The following is a 27,287-nucleotide window of genomic DNA, read 5'->3' as shown; positions in this document are numbered from 1 at the left end:
GTTTGTGTCTATGCTCAAAACTTGTCCTTTATAACATTCCAGGTATTGATTCGGACAGCTACAGGTATCCTTTGGGGAATGTGAAACATGATGATTGGTCAGTGGGTTAGGACTGTTTCAAGGCTGTTTGTATCTGCCAGCAAGCTAAATTGGACATTAACCTCTGAGCACAGTAAATGTAACAGGGGAAACAAAGTTGAATTCTTAAAGTGCCGTGACCTAATAAGAGCAGACAAAATAATGTGTTTGTTTTTTGTTTTTTTTTACTTTGAACTAACAAAATCATTACGGTAAGCACTGCTCCAGAGGTGCTACTAAAAACATTACCTTCCTGCAAAGCTGCAGAATAGACGAGCATGTGCAGAACTGGGGTAGAAAACAGGTTTCCACAATGTCATAACAGCTTATATATGGACGTTGTCACTTTTTAGAAATAAAGCAATTGGCTGAAAATACTGTGAAATTACTGTTAAGAGGTGAATTTGAATGCGAAACACATCCTTGCATTGTATAACTTTTTTTTTTTTTAACCATATGCCACCTTTGATAAACATCTGTCACCGCTGGCAGCTACCATGACAAGTATTCCAGTGAGAAATGGACAGCTATGTCAGTGACAGCTCCATGAGTAGAGAGGAATGACCAAAGTGTGTCCAAAGACATCAACAGACAACAGCGGGTTAAATTTAAAAGCATTAAAAAACTCTATTGTCACACTGTTTGCCTGCTGCACAAGTTAAGAGCTCTGGTTCACTCACTGTGGTTATTATCATCATAATATTAACAAGTATGAAAATCCTGCTCTCCCCTCAGAATATACCAGGCACTGGAGAAATGCAAGATGCGCTACATCAATGCGAAAACTCATATTAGAGGTGACTGCAGTGAAAAACCGGCAGCCTCACTCCTGACAAACTGTGTCAATACAGGATTCAATCAGTGTTATTGATCAGCCACACAGGATCATGAAAAGAGACTCTTAACAGCCGTTTCCTTCTATTTTCCTGGAAAAATCAAAACAACATAATTTTCCATCCAAAGCCATCAGCCTGCTCCTCTTTCAGCTGTCACCCATTGACAAACCTATCTTACATTAAAACTCAGTTTATTCCTGCAGTTACAGTGTAAAACTATGATAAAATCCATGGCTCTGACCAGATCGCTGGAGCGAGCAGCTAACACAGGCAACTTTCCATCTTGGGATAATAAACATTTTCCACTCATTACTTATGCAACTTGTGAAAAACAACTTTTCATGTTGATCTCCTCATGAGCACTCAGTCACTGTGGGTTGCTTATGTCCCCATGTCTGCGCTCAGAGACTCGAGACTTGGAGTCAGGTATAAAGGTCCCTACATTGTGAGATTTCGTTCTTTTGTTTTTTCGAGTTTACATTTGTGAGAGAAATGTGTTGACATATTTAACTGTCAATCCAATTACAATCGCACCATGCGATGCATCCGCCAACGGCTGATTTAGCTACAACCCACGTCTACAATCCAATCAACCTGAATACGGCACAGACATGTGTTTCTACTGGCACATATTTTTTCTATTTACATCCCAGCAGTTCACCAGGTATTCATCACATAGGGAGGTTTATTAGACTGTTCACACGCAGCATTATTACATAGATCATATGGTCTGAAGTCACAACAAGACTAAAAGTCTACAGCCATGCTAGCGGCTCTCTGAGACTGTGCTCAGCAGTGTTTTGAGCTGAAAGCTAAATCCTGCTGCTAACATCAGCATGCTAACATGCTCATGATGACAATGCTACGTGCTGATGTTTTATAATGTTTACCATGTTCCCCATCTTTGTTAGCATGCTGACATAATTAGCACTAAACACAAAGTGCATCTGAGGCTGATGTTTTGTGACTACTGAAAAATAAAACAAAGTTTCATGGCAACCCATACAATAGGCATTGAGTTGTCACATGCTAATTTGCATATCAGGTACGTAATAATGTATCTACTGTATTTACATACAGCTATCCAACACTGCACAAATATTTAAGTCAAAGAAGACGTAAAAGACTGAACCAAGCCTTATCATTATTTTTTAAGCTGCTATTATCACATCATTATGCATCTAAATCTAAACACTTTTCATGTCATGACTGACAGCCGGATGATTTTCTGTGTTTGTGTGTGTGTGTGTGTTTGTGTGTGTGTGTGTGTGTGTGTGTGTGTGTGTGTGTGTGTGTGTGTGTGTGTGTGCGCGTGTGCCAGAATCGACCCAGATGCGGAAGTAGCATCTTACAATCATGCTGTGTATGGGCCAGATTCGGGCTGTGGAACCGGGCGTATTCTGGGCCAGAGGAAAACAAGCATGTGGGCCAGATTTGTTTTGCTATCTGGGTAGCATGGCTAAAAATGGGGACTTGACACTTGGACCTGACCGCTGTGAAGCTTGATTTATTAATCCCTAAACACTGTACTCCTGACTTGAAATCAAGAACCTCAAGTCAGAGGTCTCAGGGTTCGATCCGTTTAAAATCTCAGAAAAATAAAGCATTTAGGTACGACAGCGAGATGCAAGCCTTTTACAGTCAGACAGCTTGAATATTAAAATATAAGGGCTTTGCATTGAAAGAGCTTGGTCTCTGCATAAAGCATGCAGCTGCATAAAGAAAATATACTATCAGCACAGCTTCGAAAGGAAAAAATTTAAATGCAAAGTCAGTACTCAGAGACCTGATAGACTTGAAAATTGACATGATACTGCTCAAGTATACTTCCACCTCTAGTCTCTTATTTATATGTGAACCATATCCTGATGATTTCATCTTCTATTCCTCTTTACCAAATGGTTTCATTCATAATTTTGAGATACAGACTGTACATGATACAGTCAACATTTCTCTGAAGTTCATTCAGACACCAGCTCTTCAGAGCCCTGTTAGCTGACATGCTTTGAAATCTTACATCGGAGTGCTGATTGCCAGTTGCCTCTCACAGCTGAAAAATGCAGCTGATTGGCATTTAACCTGCTCTCTAACCCACCTCTGCAGCAGTAATTGCCATTGTGATTAAGTTATTTCAGAGCTTAGGTTCTGCTCCACAAGAGTGCTTATGTTATTCTGTATGCCACTTGTAGTATAAGTATACATTTTATCTTATCATGGCTTACACATGGCTGTTTGGGCTCGGGAGGGATGTCAAGTCATTCCAACTCAAAAGTCCAATGTTGATTTTATCAAATCAGATTCATGACTCAAGTCTAAGTGAAGAGACAATCTTGACAGTGCACAACCAACTGTGGGTTAATATTTGGATGCAAAGCTATAGCATAAAGTAGTATTTTAATGCTTTAGCTTAAAGGCTCTGAAAACCTATTTTGCCCAATAAGCTACTTGCTATGAGTGACAGGATACCACATGAAGTCACAGTTATCTGCCAAAGTTAGGAACGTTTTGGTCATTTCACATTAGAGATTTCCGTTTTCCTGTCATTCTTTTTTTACGCTCTTCTTGCAGTTTGAAGTGGGTGGAGCTACGTTTGAAAAAGGTGATGTCACACATTTCTGTGCACCAATCAGAATTTAGCAACATTTGACTCTGAATCTGACAACAGCTGGATTAATGGGTGTTTGAGTGTTAACTCTTAATAAATGATACTTTAAAATGTTTTTTTTGTTCACTTGGTCATGACTACATGTTACAGAGAGACACTTGAGATTTGAAGCCAAGTTTTCAAGGACAGTTGCTGCAGTTGTTCATGTCATTAAAGTGTAACTGAGACTTTCTGTACATGTATAATTCATCACAGAGACCATCAAGTCTCCCTTAATTTTTGTCAAAGTTAAATTATTGTCGAGTGGTGATACAGTGCAGAATCTCCTCTCACAAACTATATTCTTAATCCAAACACTTCAGCAGGCTTTTTTTTTTTTTTTTTTAAAGAGCCATGAGGAATGCACTGGGATAAAGCATGCAAAAACTCTGTGTGGGCTTAATAGGGTTTTGTAGGTAATAATTTGCATGTACTTCAGACTGCTTTAAGTAGCAGATGTGAAGTGCATCTTTATAATGCAGGTGATGTCAGGCAAATCCTTGTCCTTCAAAAAAAAAAAAAAAACACTAAATTAATTTCCACTCAGCTCCCTCTGAAGATGTAAAACTTTATAGAAAACATTATATTGTGGGAACTACGCCCATCTGGCACCAGAGCAGACTCAGTCAAACCAAAAATAGAATTTGAAATCAGTCAATGAACCTTGTCAGGAGGAAGTTATGAGAATATTTCTCCCATAATCGGTGAAATACATATCGACTCTGGCCTCCAACAGTACCGAAAGATTTCCAATTCTGGGCTCTACATATTGCACAATTGTAATGTAAGTTTATGTATTCATATCATAAATATTTCCTATTTCCTTATGGATTGTACTGAATAGGATAAGTAATGCGAGACTTCACCAGACTTCATCTTTGAACCACAGACTATTAAAAATAGCTCCATTAATCTGAATGAAAAATTATTTCAAAGAATAGCTTTATCACTTTAAATGTATGTAAATGTATGTATGTGTAAATTTTAAATGATTTTTAATGAAAATACATGAAAGTCTGGTTTGTAATCCTGGATTTCTAAAATCTCTAAAAGCAGTATTTCTGACAGCTCCTAAAAGAAAAGTTTCCAGGTTTCTGGACATACAGCATCTTCTCCCTGTTTTACCACAGCTGTAGGGTTCAAATAGCTCATCAGTTTGTTCTCCATGTTGTCATACCACCATAAACCAATTAAAACCATGACTGCCAGAGAGAGAAAAACAACTTCACAAGCTCAGTGAAAATGATAAACACAGGTCTAACTGGCATTTACAGGATTGCATGGGTCCTGAGAAGTGACTGCTAGCTGAGTTCAAGCTTCACAAACTTTCGGTCAGTTTCATATTTCACATTATAATGAAAAACCACCACAGAAACTTCATTACTGACGTTTAAATGCATGACATAGTTCCGGGGATTGAGAAGGAAATTTCGCACTCCACAGTGTAAGCTCTGAACATTAATTTCTCATCTTTTCAAAGCTGCTGGAAGTCAGAAACTTCCAGAATCATTAACTCATTACTATTTTTTTCTTCTTCTTTTTTTTTTTATCCTACCTGTAGCACAGTTTCTGACAGTCGCTGGTAGATTTCCTTAAAAACGCATCCCTCGCATGGTCCGGTTTTTTTTTTTTAGTCCATCTTGTGCCTCAGTTGGCTCGGTGTGGAGACCAGGTCAGTGTCCAGCAAACTAAAAACAGGCCTTGTCTCTTTGTGGCGTTTCAAACTACATGAAATACGAGCGTTTGTCTCTCCAAAAACCCACCGGCGACAGGTGTTGCTTTCACGTACAGGTGCCAGACGACGTTGCGTCCTCTCTGAGTTCCTGGGTCCAACTTCCACCCTCCTCCTCCTCCTCCTCCTCCTCCCCCTCCCCTCCCCTCCCTCCTCTGGCTGCTCCTGTTTCCTTGTCGTGATCAAAGGATTTCAACCACATCAAACTAAAGTTACCTACCAGCGTCCCGTGAGCCCTTTAATATTTCAGCCAATGCATATTTAATAAAAGAGTTTGTTTGTGGAGGCAGAGGATGAAAGGCGATGTTTTTTTTTTAGCCTTTAATCCCCTGATGGCATCCAGCGTAGTGGTAACCACAAGAGGGTGTCCTTTACCTTTTGTTTGTGACCAAAGCAGGAGAAAAAGTTACACTTGCTGGACCTGTGAAACAAAAATATACATTCATTAATCGCATATTTCCTCATTCAAAAAGAGGAAAATGTTGTTTCTGTGAATATTCACCCTTTCAAAAAGTGTTTCTGGAATGACAAGTGAACTGCTCTTTTTCTGTCTCAATACTGTTTTTCACTTGTTTTTGTATTTGTATTTTTCTTTACTAAGAGATGTGTTTATTCCAGAAAATTTATCAAAAAGCCAAATCTTCATTTTCTGTTTTTTGTGAACATATTTCATTTCTCCATTTCTGAACAAAACACCTTCAACAAATTCAACTTATTTGGATGATTTGTTTGCTGTCCTTACTCCATTTTTTTCAAATATTACAAAGGGGGAAGGAAGGAAGTTCTAGATCAAGCTTATATTTATATATCCATGTATCATCTTTTCAACGTGTTGCCATATGTTTATTAAATTTTTTGTTTTTTGTGTGTTTGTGTGCTTCCCACTACACACGCATGTTCTCTATGTAATGCTTAAGTCTTAATTAAACGTTTTTGATAAGAAAATGGTTTGAGCCACAATTTATTTCCATAATCTGCCATAACAGTCATGGCATCAACATCACAACATAAACCAAACGTCACATTCTTGTTCAGATTTTTTATTTCATTTTTTTTTTTAAATCAAGCAAATATATGTAAAAATACATCTTCTTTTGACATTTTAAAATCAAACGACTATGCACAACAAATACCAAATACTTCATAGAGTAAGTAATACATTTCATTCAAAAATATACTGTACTTTGACAAAGTAATCAATCTTCAGTTTAGTTCTGTAAATATATAATCCTCCAGGAGAAATACAGTCTCCCAAGCGTTTCATGTTATTACACAGGCTGCAGTCACAAATAAATATTTGTTTAACTGTACAACTGTGCAATGAGCACAAAGATTCTCAGTCATCCAGGTCAAGGACTTTCTAGCAGTAGTAAGCTGAAGGCATCTGTGTAGACTCTAAAAATGTTTCACCACTCATCCACGGTTTGTTATCATTTCTTGAATGAGTGGCAAAAGTAAATGTAGCTGTGCTGTCGTGTCATCCCCGACTCATTACATGTTTGTTTTTGTGTGGAGGATGATGCAGCGCAGAGCCGAGAATAAATAAGACAGATTATAAAAACCAGCAAACAATGTAAAATCATGTGTATGGTGCACCTGTATTAGAACACAAGGCGCCATAACAAATGTTTCAGTTGTCTTTTTTTTTGCTACATACATTCAGAAACTCATAGTAAACAGCAGGCAACAGTCTCAGGGTACACAGTGTGGCAAAAAAAAAAGGAGGGGATTCTCCACCAATCAGCAGCTGTTGTTTGGTTCAGTCACCAAAATCTGGGATGTCATCGTAAGAGTAACCCCGGTAACCCTTGGCAGCATAATAGGCAATTCTCAAATGGTAAAATCCGGGGAGGAAAACGAGCGTCCCTATGATGATCACAGGAATGGTGCGGTCTGGATGCTGAAAAGAAAAGAAGAACAATGGGGGATTGCAAGTAGACATTTCTTCAGGTGTGGGCCGGACCCCCTGTTTACTCACTAATATGTCTCTTCTTTAATGAGATGCTGGAGGAAGCATCGCACACTCTTTAATGTACTAAGCAAGCTTTAACATGCTTATCTCCACATCGCCCGCTAGCATGACACATAAACAACCTCTGAATGAAAAGGGTGCGCAGGAGGCACACAGACGTGATGACTTCATCCGCCTGAGATCTGGTTTCATGTAAATCATCAGTCATTTCACACACAGGGCGGAAAACCACCAGAAGCCATAGGCAGTCTCAACAAACGTCAAAGTGATGTGTTTCATTTCACCAGCAGATGGCAGTGTTGTGCACTGAGTTACTGTAGCCCTCTGCTGCATGAGCCATGGCCATGTGTATCATCTTATTTTAAAACATTATGTTTGCCTGTGTCATGTACATGTTATATTGACATATATATGAGGTGGTGCTTATAGGATCAATTCACCCAAAGTTGTCATCACATGACTGAGATTCCATAGTAAGCCATCTCCTTCAGAACTGATCAAACTACATTGACGCAACAAGACCAGCTGATGCAGATGAAAGCTCTGGAAAAGCTAGTAAGCAGCCTTTGTGGTTCGATTTTTGGGAAAACTGACCTTTGATTCCTGATGATAAAATACCACTGTATTGAATTGTTATCAGCATTATTCTAAGGTTATGAAGTGAAGGGTAAGGTAAGGGTTGTTGACTAACCCTTTTCAGTGTTCGATGAAGACCATGACATACAGTCGCTACAGTTCACCAGAACCACTGCTATGCAATACACACACACACACACACACACACAATCTCCAGCTGAAACAAAATACTGATTAAATCACATTCCTTCAACCCAAAACTCTGACAACTTCTTGCAACAAAACCTGTCTGCATCCCATTTCTCAATTACCCACAGCTTGAACCTTGTGTAATTTGTGATGTTAGATATGCCATTTTAAACTTGCGTGGGCTAACTGGCAACTAGACGGCTCAAATACTCTGACGCTGCCTTCATGTCAGATCAAATTTTCTACAAATACAATCCGCAAGACTAGAAAAAAATATTCACATTAACCTCCTACTGATAATTACAAATATAATATGTGCAGGCTCTGTTATCTCCCACATGGAGTCATGAATTTCAGAAGCTGAAGCCACAGCAGGGAAGCCACCAAAGTTGGCACTCCAAGGTATAAAATATCAAAATCATTAGTCATATTCAAACACACAACAAACCATTATGGCCAGGAAAAGCAAGAGTGCAGTAGGAAACTGGCAGCACAGCAATAAAATGTCAGGATAACTGTTCAATTACAGCTATTTAAAGACACGATTAGCTGCAGCGGGAGTGTTTTAATTACTGCTCAAGTTGAAATTTGGAAGGTTTTGTTTGGTTCTCTAGATGTATGTCAAAACCAGGGCAGGGTATCATTTCAGTCTGTACCCAAAAAAGTATTGTGATTTGTTTCTGTATCACAGAGTATCAAAAAACTGTAAAGTAGCAATAGCTGGCATTGTGTGTACAGTCAGAGTCACTGTCTTCTTTTCTTATTTTGTAAATCAAATGTTGCCAAATTTAAACTACTTAATTTTGGCACATTTATTGTGCGGCTGCTCATTTAACATTTGATCATTTTATATTGAAAAGAAAATACTTTTTTGCTGAAAAAAAACTTCCTTAACTTTATGTATGGAATGATGTGTCGGTGATGAAACTCAGGTACTGTATCAGCAGGGTGTCAGTATAAAACTCAGTATAAAAGTATAAAATTCTACATTATTATCTGTAGTATCATTTTAACACTGTGGTCTTCATACAGGTTAAACAAACAGGAGTTTTAGAGATTCTTGGAGGCAGATTTTACCTTTAGACAGAGCCAGGCTAGCTGTTTCCTCCTCTTTCTTGCCTTCATGCTAAGCTAAGCTAAAAGACAGCTAGCCGTAGTTTCATTTTTAGCATACAGATATGAGAGTAGTCTCTTTCTTCTCATCTCACTCTCAGCAAGAAAGCAAATAAGCATTATCTTCCAAATTGTCAAACTATTCCTTTAACATCAAGATGAGCTGAGGAAACAGAGGTGTTTGGAGTCACACTCTGACCACAAGACAAAAACGTAAACACAACAACCACTTCTCTGCTACTTCACATCTCGGAAGAACATAAACAGAAATACTGTATATGTTTTAAACAGAGGCATTTTTGTAACAAATGGGTTTTCAGGAGATGTGTATTCAGGGAACAAGCCTGAGGTACTTACTGTCAGAACCCAACCATTATGGGACAAAGTGACATGTTTAACAATAACCTTTTTGGCAACAGAACAAGAGATTGTATTTCAATTCATACGCTGTGGACACGTTTAAAACACAGTCCATCTATATCGACTCTGAAAATCAGTAGTTTTCCATTTGAACGGATTTTATAACCAAACTCACCTCGACCTTTATGGTTCCTGCCAGAAGAAGGGCCCCGAAGATTATCAGTAAGGAGCCAATCATAAACAGGAATATTGCCAGTGCAATCGCCTTGTATGGGACTTTTGGTGGGCTTTTCTTGAACTGGAAAGTGTTGGAGAAAAAAACAGAGAAAGACATTTCGTTTTTTTTGTGGTCTTTTAGCATTACTATGTTTAATAATTGCAAATAGTAAAGCTTAGCTGTGGGACTACCTCTAGATTATGAACATACATCATTTGTATGATAAATAGAAGGATTTCAGTTTATATCAAAACAAAATGACAAACAGAAACAAAAACTTTATCTGAGCTGTTCTTTTTCGGGCAGCCACTCATATGTCCTCTGGTTTAACCACAAAAGGCTTTGGCAAATTACCAGGATGTCATTAATTGGGATTTAACTTGTGGCAATAAATTGTTCAGTAATTACCAGGCAGCTCAAGAATCCTTAGAGCAGTATGACACAACATCAGAGACTATGTTGGTTTGGTAGAGTTACCAAAACAAGAAGAACAAGTCTCTTACCTGTAAGTCTATGTAACCATCCTCATCAGCAGCCAGACGCGAATACTTCACCTTGTTGTTAGACACTCCAGCACCCAACATATTGCTTCTGGCTGCCTTCATTATGGCATCGGAGCTGCTTGGAAAGAGAGATGCAGAGAGGTAATCATCCATGATCACCACAATCATTTATGACCTCAGTTCTCAGCTGTTCTCTTTAACAATGCTGCTCATTTATTTATAACAAATGGCCCAAAACATCCAGGGATATTAAAGTTATATCTACTGGGGTATAAACAGTGAGTCCTGGTTTGAGCATATCTGAAACTGCAGGTCGCCTGGGATTTTCACACACAACAGTCTCTAGAGTTTTTACTCACAATGGTGAGAAAAACAAAACTCATCCAGTGAGCAACAGTTCTGTGGACAGAAATGTCTCATGAGAAATGTCAGAGGACAATGGCCAGACTGGTTGGAGCTGACAGAAAGGGTACAGCAACTCTTTACAATTGTGGTGAAACAGAGAAGCATCTCAGAATGCACAACACGTCCAACCTTGAGAAGGACAGACTACAACAGCAGAAAACCATGTCAGGTTCCTCTCCTGTCAGCCAAGAACAGAAGTCTGAGGATGCAGTGGAAACAGGTTCAACAAAACTGGACACTTGAAGAAAAACATTGCCAGGTCTGATGAATCTGGATGTGTGCTGAGGCAAATGGTAGGGTCCGAATTTGTGTCAACAGTCCAGGCTGGTGGTGGTGGTGGTGTAATGGTGTGGGGAATGTTTTCTTGACTCACTTTGGGCTCCTTAAAAAGAATCAGTCATGGTTTAAATGCCACAGACTGTCTGAGTATTGTAGCTGATCATGTTCAACACAAAGCAAAAGTCATCTCAAACTGGTTTCATGAATATCACAGTGAGGTCAGTGAACTTCAGCAGCCTTCCCAGTCTCCAGATCTGAATCCAGTAGAACATGAGATTCACACCTTGAATGTGCGGCTGACAAATCTGCAGAAATGATGTGATGACTCATGTCAACACGAGCAGGATCTCAAGGGAAAATCCATGTCATGCAGAATTTAGGCTATTTTGAGAACGAAGGGACGCTCTACCCAGTATTATTATGGTGTTCCTAATAAAGTGCTCTGTGAGTGTATACTGTCACACAACCCTACTTTGAGCAAATATCAGTTTTCAAAAGCTACAGCACACCTTCTAACAGCAGACCCCAGTAAAAATGTTAAACAGGCAGAGAGGTTAATGAGCGGAAGATTCTCATCTCTTCTTTTCGTTTCCACTGTTCCACTTCTGCTTCCGCATGTAAACACTAAATTAATGTTTTCAGCCAAAGTCTGAAAAAACTTTCATTTTCACTGCTGAAACTAGGGCAAGGTCACAGACAGTCTCTGTTTTAAGTATTTATTAGTGAAATGAGCTGTTTGCTGCACACTGTCTGAGTGATTTGGTGAACTTTTGATCTGTCTGCTTTTCTAAAAGACTTATTTTTCTGCAAAATCTGGTTAGAACACAGATGGTATTTTTCCACACACGGCAGGGAAAGAATAATTTCAAGTGATGCTTCTGTTGAAAGAAATAGTAGTAATCTAGCATTCCTTTTTCAGCTATGATTGCCACTGTGTCTCATACTATCTACTATGTCTTGTATTTCTTCCACACAAGCCAGTCAGCATTATTAAACAAAACAAACAGGAAAAGAAACAAGAACAATACTACAACACAGATCTGCCCCAGAGAGACTCAGAGAAGTGTGACTACACATATGAGCTGATCTTCTTTAAGGCCTAAGTTTTTTATGTAGGTATATTGTAGCTCTGTTCATCCTTGCACTCGAGCCACACCCCCCACGGGAGACTAAACCCGTGAATAAAAACTATTGTTCCAGCTTGAACAAAGAATGGAGAAGCTTTCAGCATTCTGTTATTTTGCTGGCAGCTGTCACATCAATTCACCACCGAGCTCCTGTGATGAGGAAAGCTCTAGGTTATAGGTGTTGTGCAGTTACTGCACTTACTGCAGCAAAAAATGGATGTCCCCATATTATCTGAGAAAATACTATGCAATTTAGAATGTGGGAGTATTTATTAGTATTTATCTAGACTGGTTTCTAAGGGAGAGGAAGAACGTTTAGCGCCAATAGCAATTCAATATTTTTCTACTCATTTATTCAAGTTACTTTTTACAGTTATACACAAATTGTATGGGTTGTTTAAAAGACTTTAAATTTAACAATTTAAAAACAATGAATATAGGATACAGGTATTTACTATTTCTACACCAGAATTATACCCTGGCAGTGTGGGGACGGATTTATGACAGCCTTTTAAGACTATAATGAAGGAAGATAATATTAATATACATTTATTTATTTAATTAATTAATTTAATTTTTTTATTTAATTTAATTAATTCAACAAAAATTGAGAAATAAAAACAAATATTTGGTGGAATCTGGATTTATGATTTATGATTCCCTTAAAATGTTTTTTTACAGGGCAGTTACATTGAACTTAAACGTTTTAGTTCTCTACTGTATCTTTAGTCAATGGCATGTATATGCATTAGCATAATATTATTCTAAGTTTTATTTAAGTTGTATATTCTATGACACTTTTTAACGTCCCTTTAACTGTACTTTATCTTATTGTGTCGCCATGAAGCTGCACAATATAAATTATCTGCGTTGTCTAAAATCACTACCTAGGCTATGGCTAATTACTGGTGACAGTAAATTAGTCGTATCTGTGTAGTGATAACGGTATGTAACTGAGGTTTTGACCAGTAAACAAGTCAAACTGAAGCTGCTCACTGCTGAGTGAATGTCTAACATGAATTCAAGTCTAAGAAACATTGTACCTAATTAGCTGGAGCATTAGCATAGTTGCGCTAGGCTATTAAAAGCAAGCTAATATAAAGTGGCCTCCCCGAACACATTCATTTACAACTCGTTTCTTCTCCTCGTCTCTCTCTCTCACCTGAAGTTGAGGTATAAAGAAAACAGTAAATGTTGTTATCCAGAGTAGACTGCTCCTCTGTGTTGCCACATCTACAATGTTTACACTGATGGAAAATCTGTGTCAACTTCCTTGTTTTTCCGCAGTGCGCATGCGCATTAACATTGTTCTGCTGCTTGCCCTGCTGATCACAGGCTTCATGACCATGTCGTCCAAGTTGATTAGTAATAGTCAGCCGTGGAAGAAGAATCCTTTATTTATGTAAGAATAGCAATCTCATAGTGTGAAAATATTCTCTTACAAGTTTAAGACCTTCATTCAAAATTTTACCTTAATAAAAGCTTTATCAGGTAAATGTAATCAAAGAATCACAAGTTTTGCTTTCTTTATAATGTATTTTGTATTCATTGTATTATATTACTGGTATATTATTGTATTGCATATTATACTGAATTATTATTGTTAATGAAACATTACTCTGCAAGAAGTAATTTAACATCCTAGTACGTTGGTTGTTTTATGTATCTGCTGTTGTCAGTTTGAGTCTCTTTAGTCATTTCATCAGGTGTAAAATAAACAGCTGATAATGGAGTGAAATATATTCAAATACATTTATATATATATATATATATAATATATATATATATATATATATAAATTAGAATAAAATGGTAATACTAAAAGTATTAATTCTGTAAGAATAGCACAGAAAAAAGCCTGTTGGAGTTCATTGCAACACATGACTGTCTGTTTCATGTCCAAAAATGTTTCCTTTTCTTCTCCATACTCACTTCTTACCATTGGTCTTTCACAGCTTTTCCTGAACGTGTGCTTACTTATAAACTATTAATGTTACATTTTAGCTTGCTGTGCGTTTTTGTCATTAAGGTTTATGTAAGCCCGTGTGATGTGCAGGAATTTAAGAGAAATAAAAGTACGCTAACTGAATGCGATCCTCCATTTAAAACTTCTGGCAGACAGCTTTCAAAAAACACATAATTCTTGGGTTTTTCCAATGCTATTCTTCTTTTTGTTAAGTTTCCATTACACTCTGCTTTATATGTCGCTTCACGCCAATACTTTTACTTTCAAATCTACTATGTCTCTCATACTCCTCTTTGCAGTCCTATTCCAGTCTGTCTGCTGTGGATTACCAGTCATGACAGCCACTGACACAATTATTGTAGAACTGATATGGATTTTTGAAAGTTGAGACCATGACTCAAGTTTTTGTTGAGAAGTTGCTGAGAACAGGGATTCTACAGAAATATATTTATTGAATATTTCCACCAGATTTATATTCTTTGTATGGTGTCAACTCCGAACTCTCTCTTTTTAAGTCTGTAATAGAAAAAGAATATAGGCCACTGCAGCCAAGAAACTGTTTAAATTTCTGTCTGTATAGGAACACCATTATCTAATCTAAGCTACTTCCTTTCCTGATCTGAATGCACCAGGTAGTTAATCACTGTTTGTCATTATTATCTGCTGCATATGAAGACTGAGGTGTTAAAACTAACTTCAAATTGTCTGCTTGTTTGAGTTTAAACTACATGTATCAACAAAGAGTCAATCAGCTCTGTTAGACGCAGCTACTATGCTGCAAACAATTATCAAACTGATATGGAGAAATCCAGTATGTTCCAATCAAATCACATCACTAATGATTGCTTCATTGCTAAGATAATCTTAACAGCCTGTGCAGACTACCAATGGCATCAGCCACCTTCCTCCGGGCAGTATTTCTTCTTTCAGTAAGAGTCAGAAGCAGATAGGAAAAGGAAGAGAGTTGACACAGGTCAGGAAATCTCGATACAATTATAAATTATCTTGGAGACAAGCCGTGAAGCTGCAGCAACTTAGCTCCAGTAATCAGTTGTGTACTTATGCTAATATATATTTAGGTAATTTTCTATTCAGTCTAAATATAACAAAAAGTGTATACACATGCTAGCAGCTGTCTGGGGCTCTCCACAGGTTCAGCCACACCATAGACTATGAGCAATAAACCAAAGTATTGGACAAATTGAAGTTTTGAATTGATGATGGCGCTGGAGTAAAAGTTAACAGATCACCTGGGTTATTATGATTCATCCTGAAGGGGGTCATGAATGTGTGTGTATCAAATTTTGTGACAATCCAGCCAGGAGTCGACACTGCTGGTGGAGCAGAGGAAGAGTCAGACAATCACTGTAGCCAGAGTGATTCATCCTCGGGGGACCATGAACCTCTGTAACAAGAGTTTATAACAATATATCTACTGGTTGTGTAGTGGTTATTTCTTGTCCTATTGATAACAACTACGGTGGCAGAGCGAAAAAGTCTGACTCTTCACAGAAAGATATAGTCCAAAAGATAAAGCACTATTTATTACAAATGATAAATGACTATAACACTGAAATTCAAAACTTACCTGAATGTGAGGATTGCATATAGAGCCATACTGTGAACATGGCTAAAACAATACACAGGCATCTTTTATTAATAATCATATATATAACATAACATATAATATAACATGCTTTTGAAATAATGGTATGTCACATTCTTCTTCATGATAATGCAAAACACAGTAAATCACAACGCAGATCATGATTTCAGTGCAATTTTAATGAGAGTGACCATCTTTTATTCATATGCACAAGTCTGAATAACCCCCCTCACAACCACAGCCACATCATATGGGAAGCCTCTGGCAGTATTAAGATCGAAACAGTCTGAGCCTGGAGTCAACTAAATTTTTCTACTGATGTCACGCAACCAGGGACCTTCACTGAGAACTTACTGTGCTCAAATATGAACTCAATGCTATTTGTATACTATAAATAAGAGAACACAGCTGAGGCTAATCTACAGTATTAAAGTTTAGCAGGAGATGAAAATTCAAGCAACTCCTCACCACTGCTCGGAGAACCTCAGGAAAACACTTTTCTCAGTACTTGTGGTCTCCCAGACTTTTCCAGACTCCTCTGGTCAACTGTGCAGCCGGTACTAAAAAACAATCTCTGACAGTCCCAAACTTTCTCTATTATTTAATGGCCAGACTGATATATTTAATAAAACAGATATGATCAAATGAACAAAAAGTCTTGAGGCACACAGTGCACATGCAGTGAACCATCTATCAAAGAGCTCGTGGCACTTTAATAACACAAACCCCTGTTTCAGTCTCTGGTCATCAGAAAGTGCTGAAAAGTTGCTGCTGAAAATTAATACCAGAATCGATGCCAAGTCGCTCCTGCTACCATGGAAAATATTACACGGCCTGCACCATCCTATTCTTTATTTTTCACAAAATGTTACCTCCTGCTGCTGCCCCAGCAGCCATAAAGAAAAAAAAAAAACTCCTGAGATGTACACACTGCCTCGCCTGCTGTGGCAGACCTGGCAGGACATCCTGTTCACCTTGGCAGACCCATAATGTATCAACTGTTGTGTTGGGTGGTTTTGTTCTGCACATTTTCTACAAAGGCATTTTGTCTCATTATCACGAAATGCAGAAACTATTGTTGAAATGGGAACGATATAGTAAACTAAAGAGGCCTTGTTGCACCATGCCATCTGGCTCAACATAGTATCACACTGCAAGATTTAAGTTTAAACCCCAAATCTACAAAAGCCCTGGTGATTATGGTGAACATGATTAATAATTCTTGCAACCCGGCATGCAGTGAAGAGAAACTAAGCCTGGCCTTCTCCTCTTTTCCCCTCCATGGAGAAACAACAAGAAAGAATTAATATTGTGTCTCTCTACAAGCAGTACTGGTTATATTGGCTCACCATAAACATTTCTCTTTCTCTCTCATCTTTCTTTTCTTTTCTTTTCTCAGGCATTTTTCCTTCATTATAGCTACAGTGAGAGAGACAGGAAAGTTGGGGAGAGAGAGAGAGGGGATGACACACACTCTTGGGCCGGACTGGAACTGGGCTGCTGCTGTAAGGACTGAGCCTTCATGGTATGCACCCTACCAGGTGAGCCACTGCGGCGCCCCAACAGCTTTCTTTTTCATAAAAATTCAGAGAAATCACAGTAAATTAAATTAAATTTAACGATTAAAACAAGCAAGGCTAGTTTAGTCAAAATACTTTGTGAGCACTTACGGTCGAGAGTTTTCACACAGCTGACCATTAAAAGAGTCACTGTAGCAGAAGACTCACATTTTGGCCTAAATTTGTGCCAGTGCCTCGGTAAACTCTGTTGGAGGAGAAAAGCATGGACTGGCTCCACGCATCAACACACCTCAAGGCCATTCAATTACAATTTAACTGCTCCAGGTATCACCAGGGAACAGTTCCCACAATATGTCTCAAGTGGCCACACCAACCTTGTAATTAGCAACCCTGTCGCCTAGAAATTACGTTCATCAAGTGTTAAGCTGTTTTCCCAATTACCTTGTGGTGACAACGTAATCCCTGGGTGGATTATGTTCAGAGGCAACATTTTAGACCACAATCTTTCCTTGTGAGTGTGTAAACATGACCGCTAAAAAGTTAGACTGCAAGATGAAAGTTTTGGCCGAACGTATGCCTGGGTCCTTGGCCCGAGTCTGGCCCATATACTACCACATCAGAGTCTGGCTCTTCCTCTCATACTGACTGACAGCTGAAAGATTTTCTGTGCGTGCACCAGAATTGGTCCAGATGTGGAAGTAGCATCTTACTATCATCCTGTATATGGGCCAGATTTGGACCATGGAACACGGCGGATGCCGGGCCCGAAGAAAACAAGCATGTGGCCCAAGTATGGGCCGGATTTATTTTATTAACTGGGGCAGTCGTCACCACAAATGGATGTTGCAAGAGCGGATATTTTAGCAGAAAACAAACATGCTGTCTATGTAATTCAGTTTCAGTTATGTTTCCTTCAAAATTTATTTGCTGTTGGCAAATGAGTTCATCATTTCTGGGAGAAAGAACTGCCACTGGAGACCCCTCCCAGTACAACACAATAATATTCAAACCCTCCAAATGACTATAGATGAAACCTCTCTAAAACAATTTCAGCGAAAAGTGAACATAATGACATTATTGTTGATTCAGACATTGTTTTCAGTTTTGAGTGAATGCACGGATACTGTAGTGTGGTGACTATTTATATGAATTATGTGAATGTATTCACAGAAAAATAAAAAAGAAAGAATCCACTTTTGTCAGTCAAATACGAAACCTTAGGTCCTTAAACAAATGTTGCTAGAAATCTAAACTTCTAACATAAAGTGAACAATATCTGCTCTGGACAAGCAGATTTATTTGATGGTCCAAAGTTGACATGTACAAATTTAAAGAACAAGTCAGTCGTTTGCTTACTTGGATGAATGTAGCAGCCCCAGCATTTGTAGCAAATCAATAGGACACTTCCGGAGTTGTCTTCGTTAAGTCCCTGTCATTAATTGCATGCCACGGGCTGTTTTTCCATTTCATTTCCATTTGAGTTTTTTCCTTTTCTTGCCTTGACTGTTGATGTATCCATCCTAGTTTTCTGTCAACCCCAGAGGCTTTATAAGTTAATGAAACAAAAGTGCTCATTTCAAATTCCATTTGCCCATCTCTAAGTGCACTCCATGATTAATTGGACCCACCATATCTTTTTTCCCAAACAAGCCCCTAGTATCACAGGCATCCTCCAGCATCCTCTGCAGAGCCCCAGCCAGCGCAGAAAATTAAATTAACATTGACATCATTTCTTTGAAACGCCTACCTTGCTGTGTCCACACAGGGAGGGAAAACAGCATGTCACACATTTGATGGATGTAAGTGCACCATCGGCCCCGCTTTGAAAATGAACTGTGTGGTCGAGGAAGGCTGCCCAGAAATGCATCTCACTTTCCTTGCTCAGCTATCGCAGCTCAATCTTCTGCTTTAGTGTCCTGACCTGCTGTCACACAGGCAGCTGGGCATGCTGGGAAAATGCTAATGCCTGCCTGTTAGAGACACTGTAACAGGTGTATGATGTTTGAATGAGATTATTTACAGCTGAGACAACTGCAGATTATCATATATAAATCTTCACCACATGAGACTTTAAAGTTACATTAGTTGAGTTTTGGCCACTAGGGGGCAGAAGAATTTCAAAATAAGGTGACAGACACACAGCCCTGACATATTATCATCACTTTTTTTCCCCTGAGAAAACATCTGGCTCTTTAACTGCTACATGTTCCTCTTTCTTTAGCAGCTGGTTGCTAACTTTGTTTGCCATAAAAAAAATAAAAGAATGAGCTAAAAGAGGCTAAAAAGCAGAGAGATAAATTCAATGCTTTGACTGGTTTGGTGAATGATTCAATACTTAAATGTCATTATTGATTAATAAGGATTTATTTAATATTTATTCAATGATTCATTAATTCATATAGCTGTAACAAAAACACTTGGATGCTGTTATGTCTTCTTCTCATAGGCAAAGTCCTTGATTGGCACCAAGGCAGAATATAAATAGGATAAAATTCAGCAAAGTTTTTGAGTTGAGCGTGGCAAACAAATATATGTATACACCCCGAGCACAGACATAGTGTAACTGCAGTATCACTCCCCCTTTTTCACAGCCTTGCACACTGAGCTGTTCAAGACTGACTCACAGAAAAAAGCAAAAACACAAACAAATGAGCCTCCAAGCAGTCAACCAAGAGCTCCGTATGTATGTGCGTGCTGTCGGTTTCAGCCAGGATGCCAATTTCATGTTTATATATGATTACAATGAAACGTCAAATAAAGAGCAATAAGTAATGGTTCATCTGTAGACCTAAATGAATGCAGCTGAAGGTCTGTGATATGTTGTGACAGAAAGAAATTGTGTAATGTTTCGTGCACCAGGGGACATTTGTATGGAAATGCACTGAGAAGACAACAAACAGAATCTCAGTGCATCTGCTGGAGCCTGAAAAGCAACACATAGCACAACAAGACAGAATAAAGACAGGATAAAGGAATAAGATCTGGAGGACATCATTAAGACATTAAGACATTTTATGCAAGTGCATCAAACACTGATTGAATATGCAGGAGATCTTCATTAGAATTAAAGAGATACAATGACTATAAAATGCCTTCTGGGCTGAGAGGTTTATATTATGAATGTCAATAAAAATGTTTACGAGCGTGAACATCCTCTAGATTCTGCGTTTTACAGTAAAACTAAAGTCAGGGTAAACAACAGCCGCCTTCTCTCAACCTGATGTCTAATTTCCTTTTAATTTTACCAACCCACAAAGTTGGAAGCAGCCATTATTGCTCAGTGTACAGTATATTAAAAGTTTAAAGAGTTCCGTAAATAGTTTCTGAATGTCATGTCTCGTTTTCTCATTAAAGAAATCATCCAGGATGCTGGTGTTCAGCCAGCCTCCCTCCTGCATTCAAGCAGCAAACTGGATGAACAATTAGGCGTACTAATCTCATGAGGGCAAGCCTTTACCTCCCTATGAATAATTTACGCATTTAACCAACTGAAGCTGATAACAACCAAATGTATTTCCCTCTGCCAAGCGGAGGCTGGAGCCGCGCGTCTTTGCATTCCCCTGGCAATGAAAGGAGAGAGTGGGTTTTTCCCAAAATGTAATCAGTTTAATGTCTGAAGTCGGCGAATGTGAGAGAACATCAGTTATGAGCGGAAGCTGTGAGCGCTAAGGTGCAGTAATGGTTCTCCGAGACGCCTGTCTGCCCAGGGCAAGCAAGCTGACCTTTAAAGTGAAAGACTTTATTCATGATATATATACATATATAAATCGGGGATCCAAAAGTCCAAGAACAAAATAAGAAAATTTCAGACAGGAGCTGAGTAACTCAAAGAAGACACACCTGCTCATTAGTTAAATGATTGACCAGAGACTCAGATTGTTTTAGGTCAGTTTCAGAGCAACAGAGTCAAAGTCTTCCATTATTACATACACATCAGAGTTTCCTTTTGCAAGCAGCAAATCATACGTTATGAGGCTTAGTTATCTTTGACAATTGCTCAGATCGGGGAAAGGGAGAGTAGGAGAAGAGAAGAAGAAAAACTTGTTGAAAAACTCTCATTGAAGTCTGAAGTGCAGTTTGAGTACATGAGTCATTCTCTAAACTTTGAGGCAAACTGTCAAACTGTCAGTTTCAGGACAGGAACACTGGGTTTTTTCAACACAACTCCTCATAGTCTACATCTGATGGAGCTCCATGACCCATGCAAATGAGCAGCCGAGTTCAGAGAGATTATTTGAGACGAACATTCCCCCCCCCCCCCCCAAAAAAAAAGGCAAACGCCTCTGGCTTCTCAGTGTTTAGGCCTCTTATATCTTCACTCAGAGCGACTTGACACACACCTTGAAGATGAAGATTTGTCCTCAGACTAAGTATGTGTTTTTCACGTTCAGTGGCACTTGTCATGTCGTCTGTCAGAATTTCTTCAGCAGATATTCCATTTTTTTTGGTTTACTTCAGAGGCTTGAATAAAGTGTTTGTGAGAGAACCCTGTGTTTGCTGGCCAAGTCTATTAAATTGAATTCCTCTCCAATATGCCATGAGTTCTTCTCCAAACATTTTAAGCTATCCTGCCTTTATCAGATACCACTAATTAGTCGTGTGACGTATATACAAAACACACAGAACACTTAATTGCCAGGTTCTAGATGCATCTGTCTATAAGTAATGCAGTCTAACAGACCGGCTCTTCAGTAAATCCTCCCTTAATGATGGTTTTAAAGTTCAGTTTTCATTAAAGAGGTTTTGATTCAACATTTTCATTTTTGAGGCTTTAGCTTGTGGTGCTGTTGAACTGAGGTGTTTCTAATATTGTGTCCACCTCATTTATATCAGTGACGTGACACACCATATAGGTTGTTTGTATCTAGATTCTAACCCTAACCCACGGGAGTGTCTTGTGTAACGTTCCTACGGCGACAGGCATATCAGACCTTCATCATTACGATTATTATTGGTTAAGTTTATGGGGCAGTCATTGTTTGGTCAGGGGGAGGCACAAAAACAACTTGGTTAGGTTTATTAGATTATTTTTGGTTTGAGTTCAAATAAGCAATTAGAGGACATTGGTTGTCATAGTTACAATAATAAACAAGTAGTTATGGTTGTTGAATGGTCAGCTAACTATATTTTCAAATTATATTTTACAAAATACAATTAATGTTTAACATATTTAAGGTGTGGACATTTATTAGTTTCAAAATAACACTATGATCACAGTATGATTTTGGATGTTCATTCTTGTGGAGTTATACTGTATATTCACACACTTAACTTCATCTTTCACACTGTATACAAACACGCATCCTTTTTCTTCAACGTTTAAGCTGAACTAATTTTCTTATTCTGAGCAAGCGAGCAGCCATGCTAGCAGCTCTGTGAGGCTGTAAAGAAGCAGCAGTGCTTTGAGTCAACTGCTAACACCAGTGCGCTAACTTGGTCACAATGCTAACATGCGGGTACAATATTTACCGTCTTAGCCAAGCATTTTAGGGTGCTAACTTTTCTTTCTTTTTTTTTTAAAGTAGATTTTTTGGGCTTTTTATGCCTTTATGATAGCACAGTAGAGAGAGACAGGAAATGGGGAGGCAGAGAGAGGGGGGAATAACATGCAGTAAAGGGCCGTCCGATGCGGGATTCGAACCGGGGCCGCCTGCAGCGAGGACTCTAGACTCTACACATGGGGCACCTGCTCAACCCACTGCGCCATTCGACGTGGGGTGCTAACTTTTTTTAATTAAGAATTAGGACCTAACACAAAATAAAGTGAGAGTCGACTCCAAACTCATGACGTTACATCACCTGGGAATCATAAATGGCTTGACAGAATTCTGTGCAAATCCGTTATGTAGATGTTGAGATATTTCAGTCTGGACCCAAGTGGCTGACCAACAGACTGACATTACTATCCTACAATCTCTGAGCCGTCGCAGAGCCTCATTCATACTACAGCTCTTACAGCATGTACTCAGTAAGAATTCACACAAACATGATCTAGCTCTATGCTCATGCAAAGTACATTAACATACCAGGTGCATCACCAAATATTCATCCTCAAATTCTTGTGTTCCCCACCACATCCTGGGGCAGTGGGACCTGTTTACTATCCATGAGACGAATCTAACTGCTTGTTAGTTTCTATTCACGGTGCTCAAAGTCGGGGATAAACATCAATTTACCTACTAAGGCCGACACTCTCAACATAATGTAGCTAAATAATAATGTTGGTGAGCTCAGGACTCGTTACACCACACTGTGTGTCAAATTGATCTGAGATGAATAAACTCATAAATTACTAAAGATGTAACAGGTTTTAGACCTAAACTATTCCCACTTTTCCTGTTTTGCTCTATCAATGTAAATTCCACTGATTCATCATAACACAACACCTTTTTTGTGATGGAGATGGGGACAAGAATTCAAGGTGGCTCTAACCAAACACTGAAAGTTGTAATATAAAGCCTTAGTCCGGAGAGATCCATACGCTGGATCGATACAGCCAGCGGCAGCAGACCCATGAGGCAAGTCTGTTATTTGAATATGAATGCATCGCCCTGGCATTCGAGACAGAAGCAGGGGGGAAAAAATAACAAAGTGAGCACTGCTGCCCGGGTCCTCAGTGGGATCCGTGTTACCTGTGGTCAGGTCATTGAGCGGTCGCAGTACCCATAAATAACACAGCCTGAAACAATAACCTGAGAGAAGAAATAGCCCATTTGTCATCTTTGAGGTATTATTGATGTACCTGACCCCTCCCGACCCCTTTCAGGTTCTACCTAAGTATATCTGGGATCCTCCATCTGCAAATTAAAAGACAGGTGCCTTCAGCCCCTGGAGCGGTCCTAGTCCTCCAGAAGTCCTCCAAGACACTGTCCCAGACAGCAGCATCAGCCAAAGAACTACGTGGACACCTCTGTCATTTGATTTGACTCTCACAGTTGCAGGGAGTGGAAATCTTAATTCTACAGCATACAATGATATTTTTAGACAATAGTGCGCTTCCTACAGTATTTAGAAAATGTGAGATCGGTCCACAGAGACAGCACAGTAACAACTTTTCCACCAGTTTTGTTAAATCAGTCTTGAGGGTTGCATGAGAGGAATAGTCATGAGCGTATCAAAGTCAAGAGAGTTTATGGCTTCGGGATGATGAATGTGTTCTTTCATTACAATCAGACCATTAAATTTTGAACTATCCTGTGTGCAGAGATTTGGCCTGATGCTGGTGCTAATAGGAGAGCTCACTGCAGTTTCATAGCGTGAATCTCTTACTAATTCAGTGGCATCCTGTCAATTAGTTTCGGTTATTCCTCGTTCACCAAAATAACATTTTGGGCCGATGGCGACGCTAATAGAAGTCAGCGGTCATCAGAAACATTATGATTGATCCTTTAGGGACTTGTCAATATATACAATGCAAAGTGGAAATTTATGGAAATTAGTTTTTAATGTATTTTTATTCTAAGTTTTTCAAAATTTATAATTGCCTTCCAAAACCTCCCACATGAGTTTTTGTCTGCTCGAAAACCACCGTGGTAACACTTCTGGTTAGCTTTAACTTTAACTACTTTGTTAAGGTTAGAAAAGACTGTGGTCATGGTTATAAGAAAAGACTATTCTTTTTTTAGTTTTGAGAAAATCGACAAAACAAAATGCAAATGAATGCGCTTTTCCATCCACTTCTCTTGTGTGAATTTAAGGAGCTGGGGATAAACAGCTGGTGGTCCTGTTAGGTACCATTAAATCAATGCAGAAGAAGAGGATGCAACAGTATGATGCAATTAAAAGAATGCCAGTAAGACCTCAAACAAACTAAAGCTACATAGAAAATATGATGGGGATATGGCATAAATGTTTGTATCATCAAGTATGAAATGGGGAAAGGTTACTGTCTCCTGTGACTGTGTTTTCATCTGCTGCTGTGTCTCGTCTCTCCAGTGAAGCAGAAACTTCAGTGGATGTTTAGGTCACATGACTCGTGTGCGTCATGATTTGTTTGCTAAGTCTGTTTCCAATGCACTTTGTCACATTTTGCTTTTATCGATACACCAACTTTTCCACCTCAGCCAAGCATAAAATGTGTTTGCAATATGTTGACTTTTTGATGAATCTCTGGTGGTTACACTCCAGTTTTTTTTTTTTTTCATGCACAAATTGATGTGTGGAAACACATTTAGAGTCAGATGCTTGACCCGCTGTGACCTGCCTTCATCCCTTGCAGGTTTCACAGCACTATAACGGCGTCACATGGCTGCTGCCTGTGTGGCTTGTGTGGCCACAAGAGGTGCTTGTCAGAAAGACTTGAACATGGGTCAGTTGAGGTGTTTGTAGAGAAACCACTTTTTAAAAAATCAGCTGGAGAAAAGATCTGTGGTTTCTTCAAAATGTAATCAATGTAATTTAATATTAATAATAAATATCACCAACTCACAAAGTGATAATTTGTCTTTCAATGCTTTCTGACTCCCCTGTCCTGTCTGTGGCACGCGCCCATTATTTACTGCTGAACTGTGATATGATTCTTTAAAACTGTGTCACAAACCTATAGTGCAACTTTGAAAAACAACTAAATAATTTCCTTAAACAGCGGGACAATGTAGTTTTTGGCAAACCACAATAAGGAAAATAGTGGTGCCATTTTACAATAAGCCTACCCTTATAAAGGATTTATAAATGGTTTATAATTAGGTTATTCATTTGATTGTTAAAACTATATAAATCATAAATGGTCAGTTATAACAGTTTTCATGCATTAATTCAGGCCGAGTTACTGGTTATTTATAACTGGCAATAAGGATCCCTTTTAACACATTATATATAATAGTAACTTATTAATAAATGACGGTGGTTAATTGCTAGAAACTTAACAAACGTGATGAAGCAGACAGGTACAAGGACGATGGAGAAAACAAAAAAAGCTCAGTAACTAATGAGATATGAGACTTAGCAGAACAGAAAATCGTCGACTCACTATTTGGCAAGGCCTTTGTATTTAATGTGTTATAACAGCTTATACATGATGTGTTAACAGGCTAATAAATAAAATGGTGATAAATCATTTATAAATCATTTATAAGGGTAGTCTTATTGCAAAGTGGTACTGAAAATATTTATTTGTTTCAGCCACAGAGTAATACACATTTAGTGAGTACTTCCAGCAGCATGCAGGACAACACGTGCATGTTTTTAACTCAAACAGTGCATGTGTTTATGGAAATGAAGGAGCATGTCACCCAGTGCAACCCTGTGGCTCTCTGAAGTTTTTTTTTTAATTGCCAAGACACATTTCTTGAAATGATGCTCTATTTCCTAAAACTGTAAACATAAATGCAGAACTGCACACTCATCTTCAGAAGCTTGAAACCAAACTCTCCCCTCAAAACCAATCTGTCATCTAAACCAAACTTTGCCCTCAGGCATCACACAAAATCCCTCGAATACACACAAAGCATAAAATAGCCATTAGACACTGCTGTGTTACTGAATGAATAATGGTGATTATAAAGAACAACCTCTTCATATGATGAACACAACATAAAGTACACACACAAATACACATTCCTCAATGTAGTGTAGTAAAATAAGCAGGAACTGAGCACAGAATACAGTGAATGATAAAAAAAAAAAAAAGAACAGTACCACCAGGAAAGAAATCACATTTATTCTGCCTCAACATCCTGTTTCCAGTCTGGGTCAGGCTAGAGATTCGCATCAACATCACAGGCAATCTGCCCTCGCCAGGCAGCGGGGAAGAAACCCCCTTCTATGCCTTATCCCCCTCCCCTGACGAGCCTCAACTGTAATTTCTAAACAAGCCTCCTCCACTGCCTGGAGGAAGTGAACACGGATGTAGTCATAAACCTTCCATCGCAATGCCTGAAATAAAAAACCCAATTCCTGCTCGGGGCTTGGGAGGGGAGAATATGCAGGTAGAAAGATGGTGCTGAATCTAGATCAGCCCGGTGGAAACTGATATTGTCCCAAACAAGACAATGTAATATGTCATCTGCGGTTGTGCCGGCTCCCTCTGGTCTAGTCGGTGTATGTGATCTCACAGGCCATCGAGGAAAGACAGCAGATACACGGTGTTGTAAATGGCAAATGGACTGCACTTATGTAGCGCTTTTCCAGTCTTAGAGGTCGCTCAATGTGATTTACAATACAAGC

The 27,287-nt window shown here is 38.8% G+C and overlaps 2 protein-coding genes across 2 annotated transcripts in view; both read right to left on the bottom strand.

The window, feature by feature from the left end:
* igsf9a (immunoglobulin superfamily, member 9a) overlaps positions 1-5,390 on the bottom strand; it is a 56,457-nt gene extending 51,067 nt beyond the window's left edge. The window contains exon 1 of the mRNA XM_056403583.1: positions 5,114-5,390. The gene's annotated coding sequence lies outside the window, so the exon portion shown is untranslated. The remainder of the gene's footprint in view (positions 1-5,113) is intronic.
* Positions 5,391-6,314: 924 nt separating this feature from the next.
* On the bottom strand, positions 6,315-13,317 carry LOC130187021 (transmembrane protein 230-like). Its single transcript, XM_056404439.1, has 4 exons — positions 13,194-13,317; positions 10,221-10,335; positions 9,676-9,798; positions 6,315-7,190 (listed from the first exon to the last, which is right to left on the bottom strand). Exons 2-4 carry the CDS (start codon positions 10,320-10,322, stop codon positions 7,050-7,052), a joined length of 366 nt encoding a protein of 121 aa, XP_056260414.1. The 5' UTR covers positions 10,323-10,335; positions 13,194-13,317; the 3' UTR covers positions 6,315-7,049.
* Between the last annotated feature and the right edge of the window lie 13,970 nt (positions 13,318-27,287).

This window comes from Seriola aureovittata, chromosome 18 (assembly GCF_021018895.1).
Source record: "Seriola aureovittata isolate HTS-2021-v1 ecotype China chromosome 18, ASM2101889v1, whole genome shotgun sequence".
Classification (NCBI taxonomy): domain Eukaryota; kingdom Metazoa; phylum Chordata; class Actinopteri; order Carangiformes; family Carangidae; genus Seriola; species Seriola aureovittata.
This window is presented reverse-complemented; position numbering and strand designations above follow the sequence as displayed.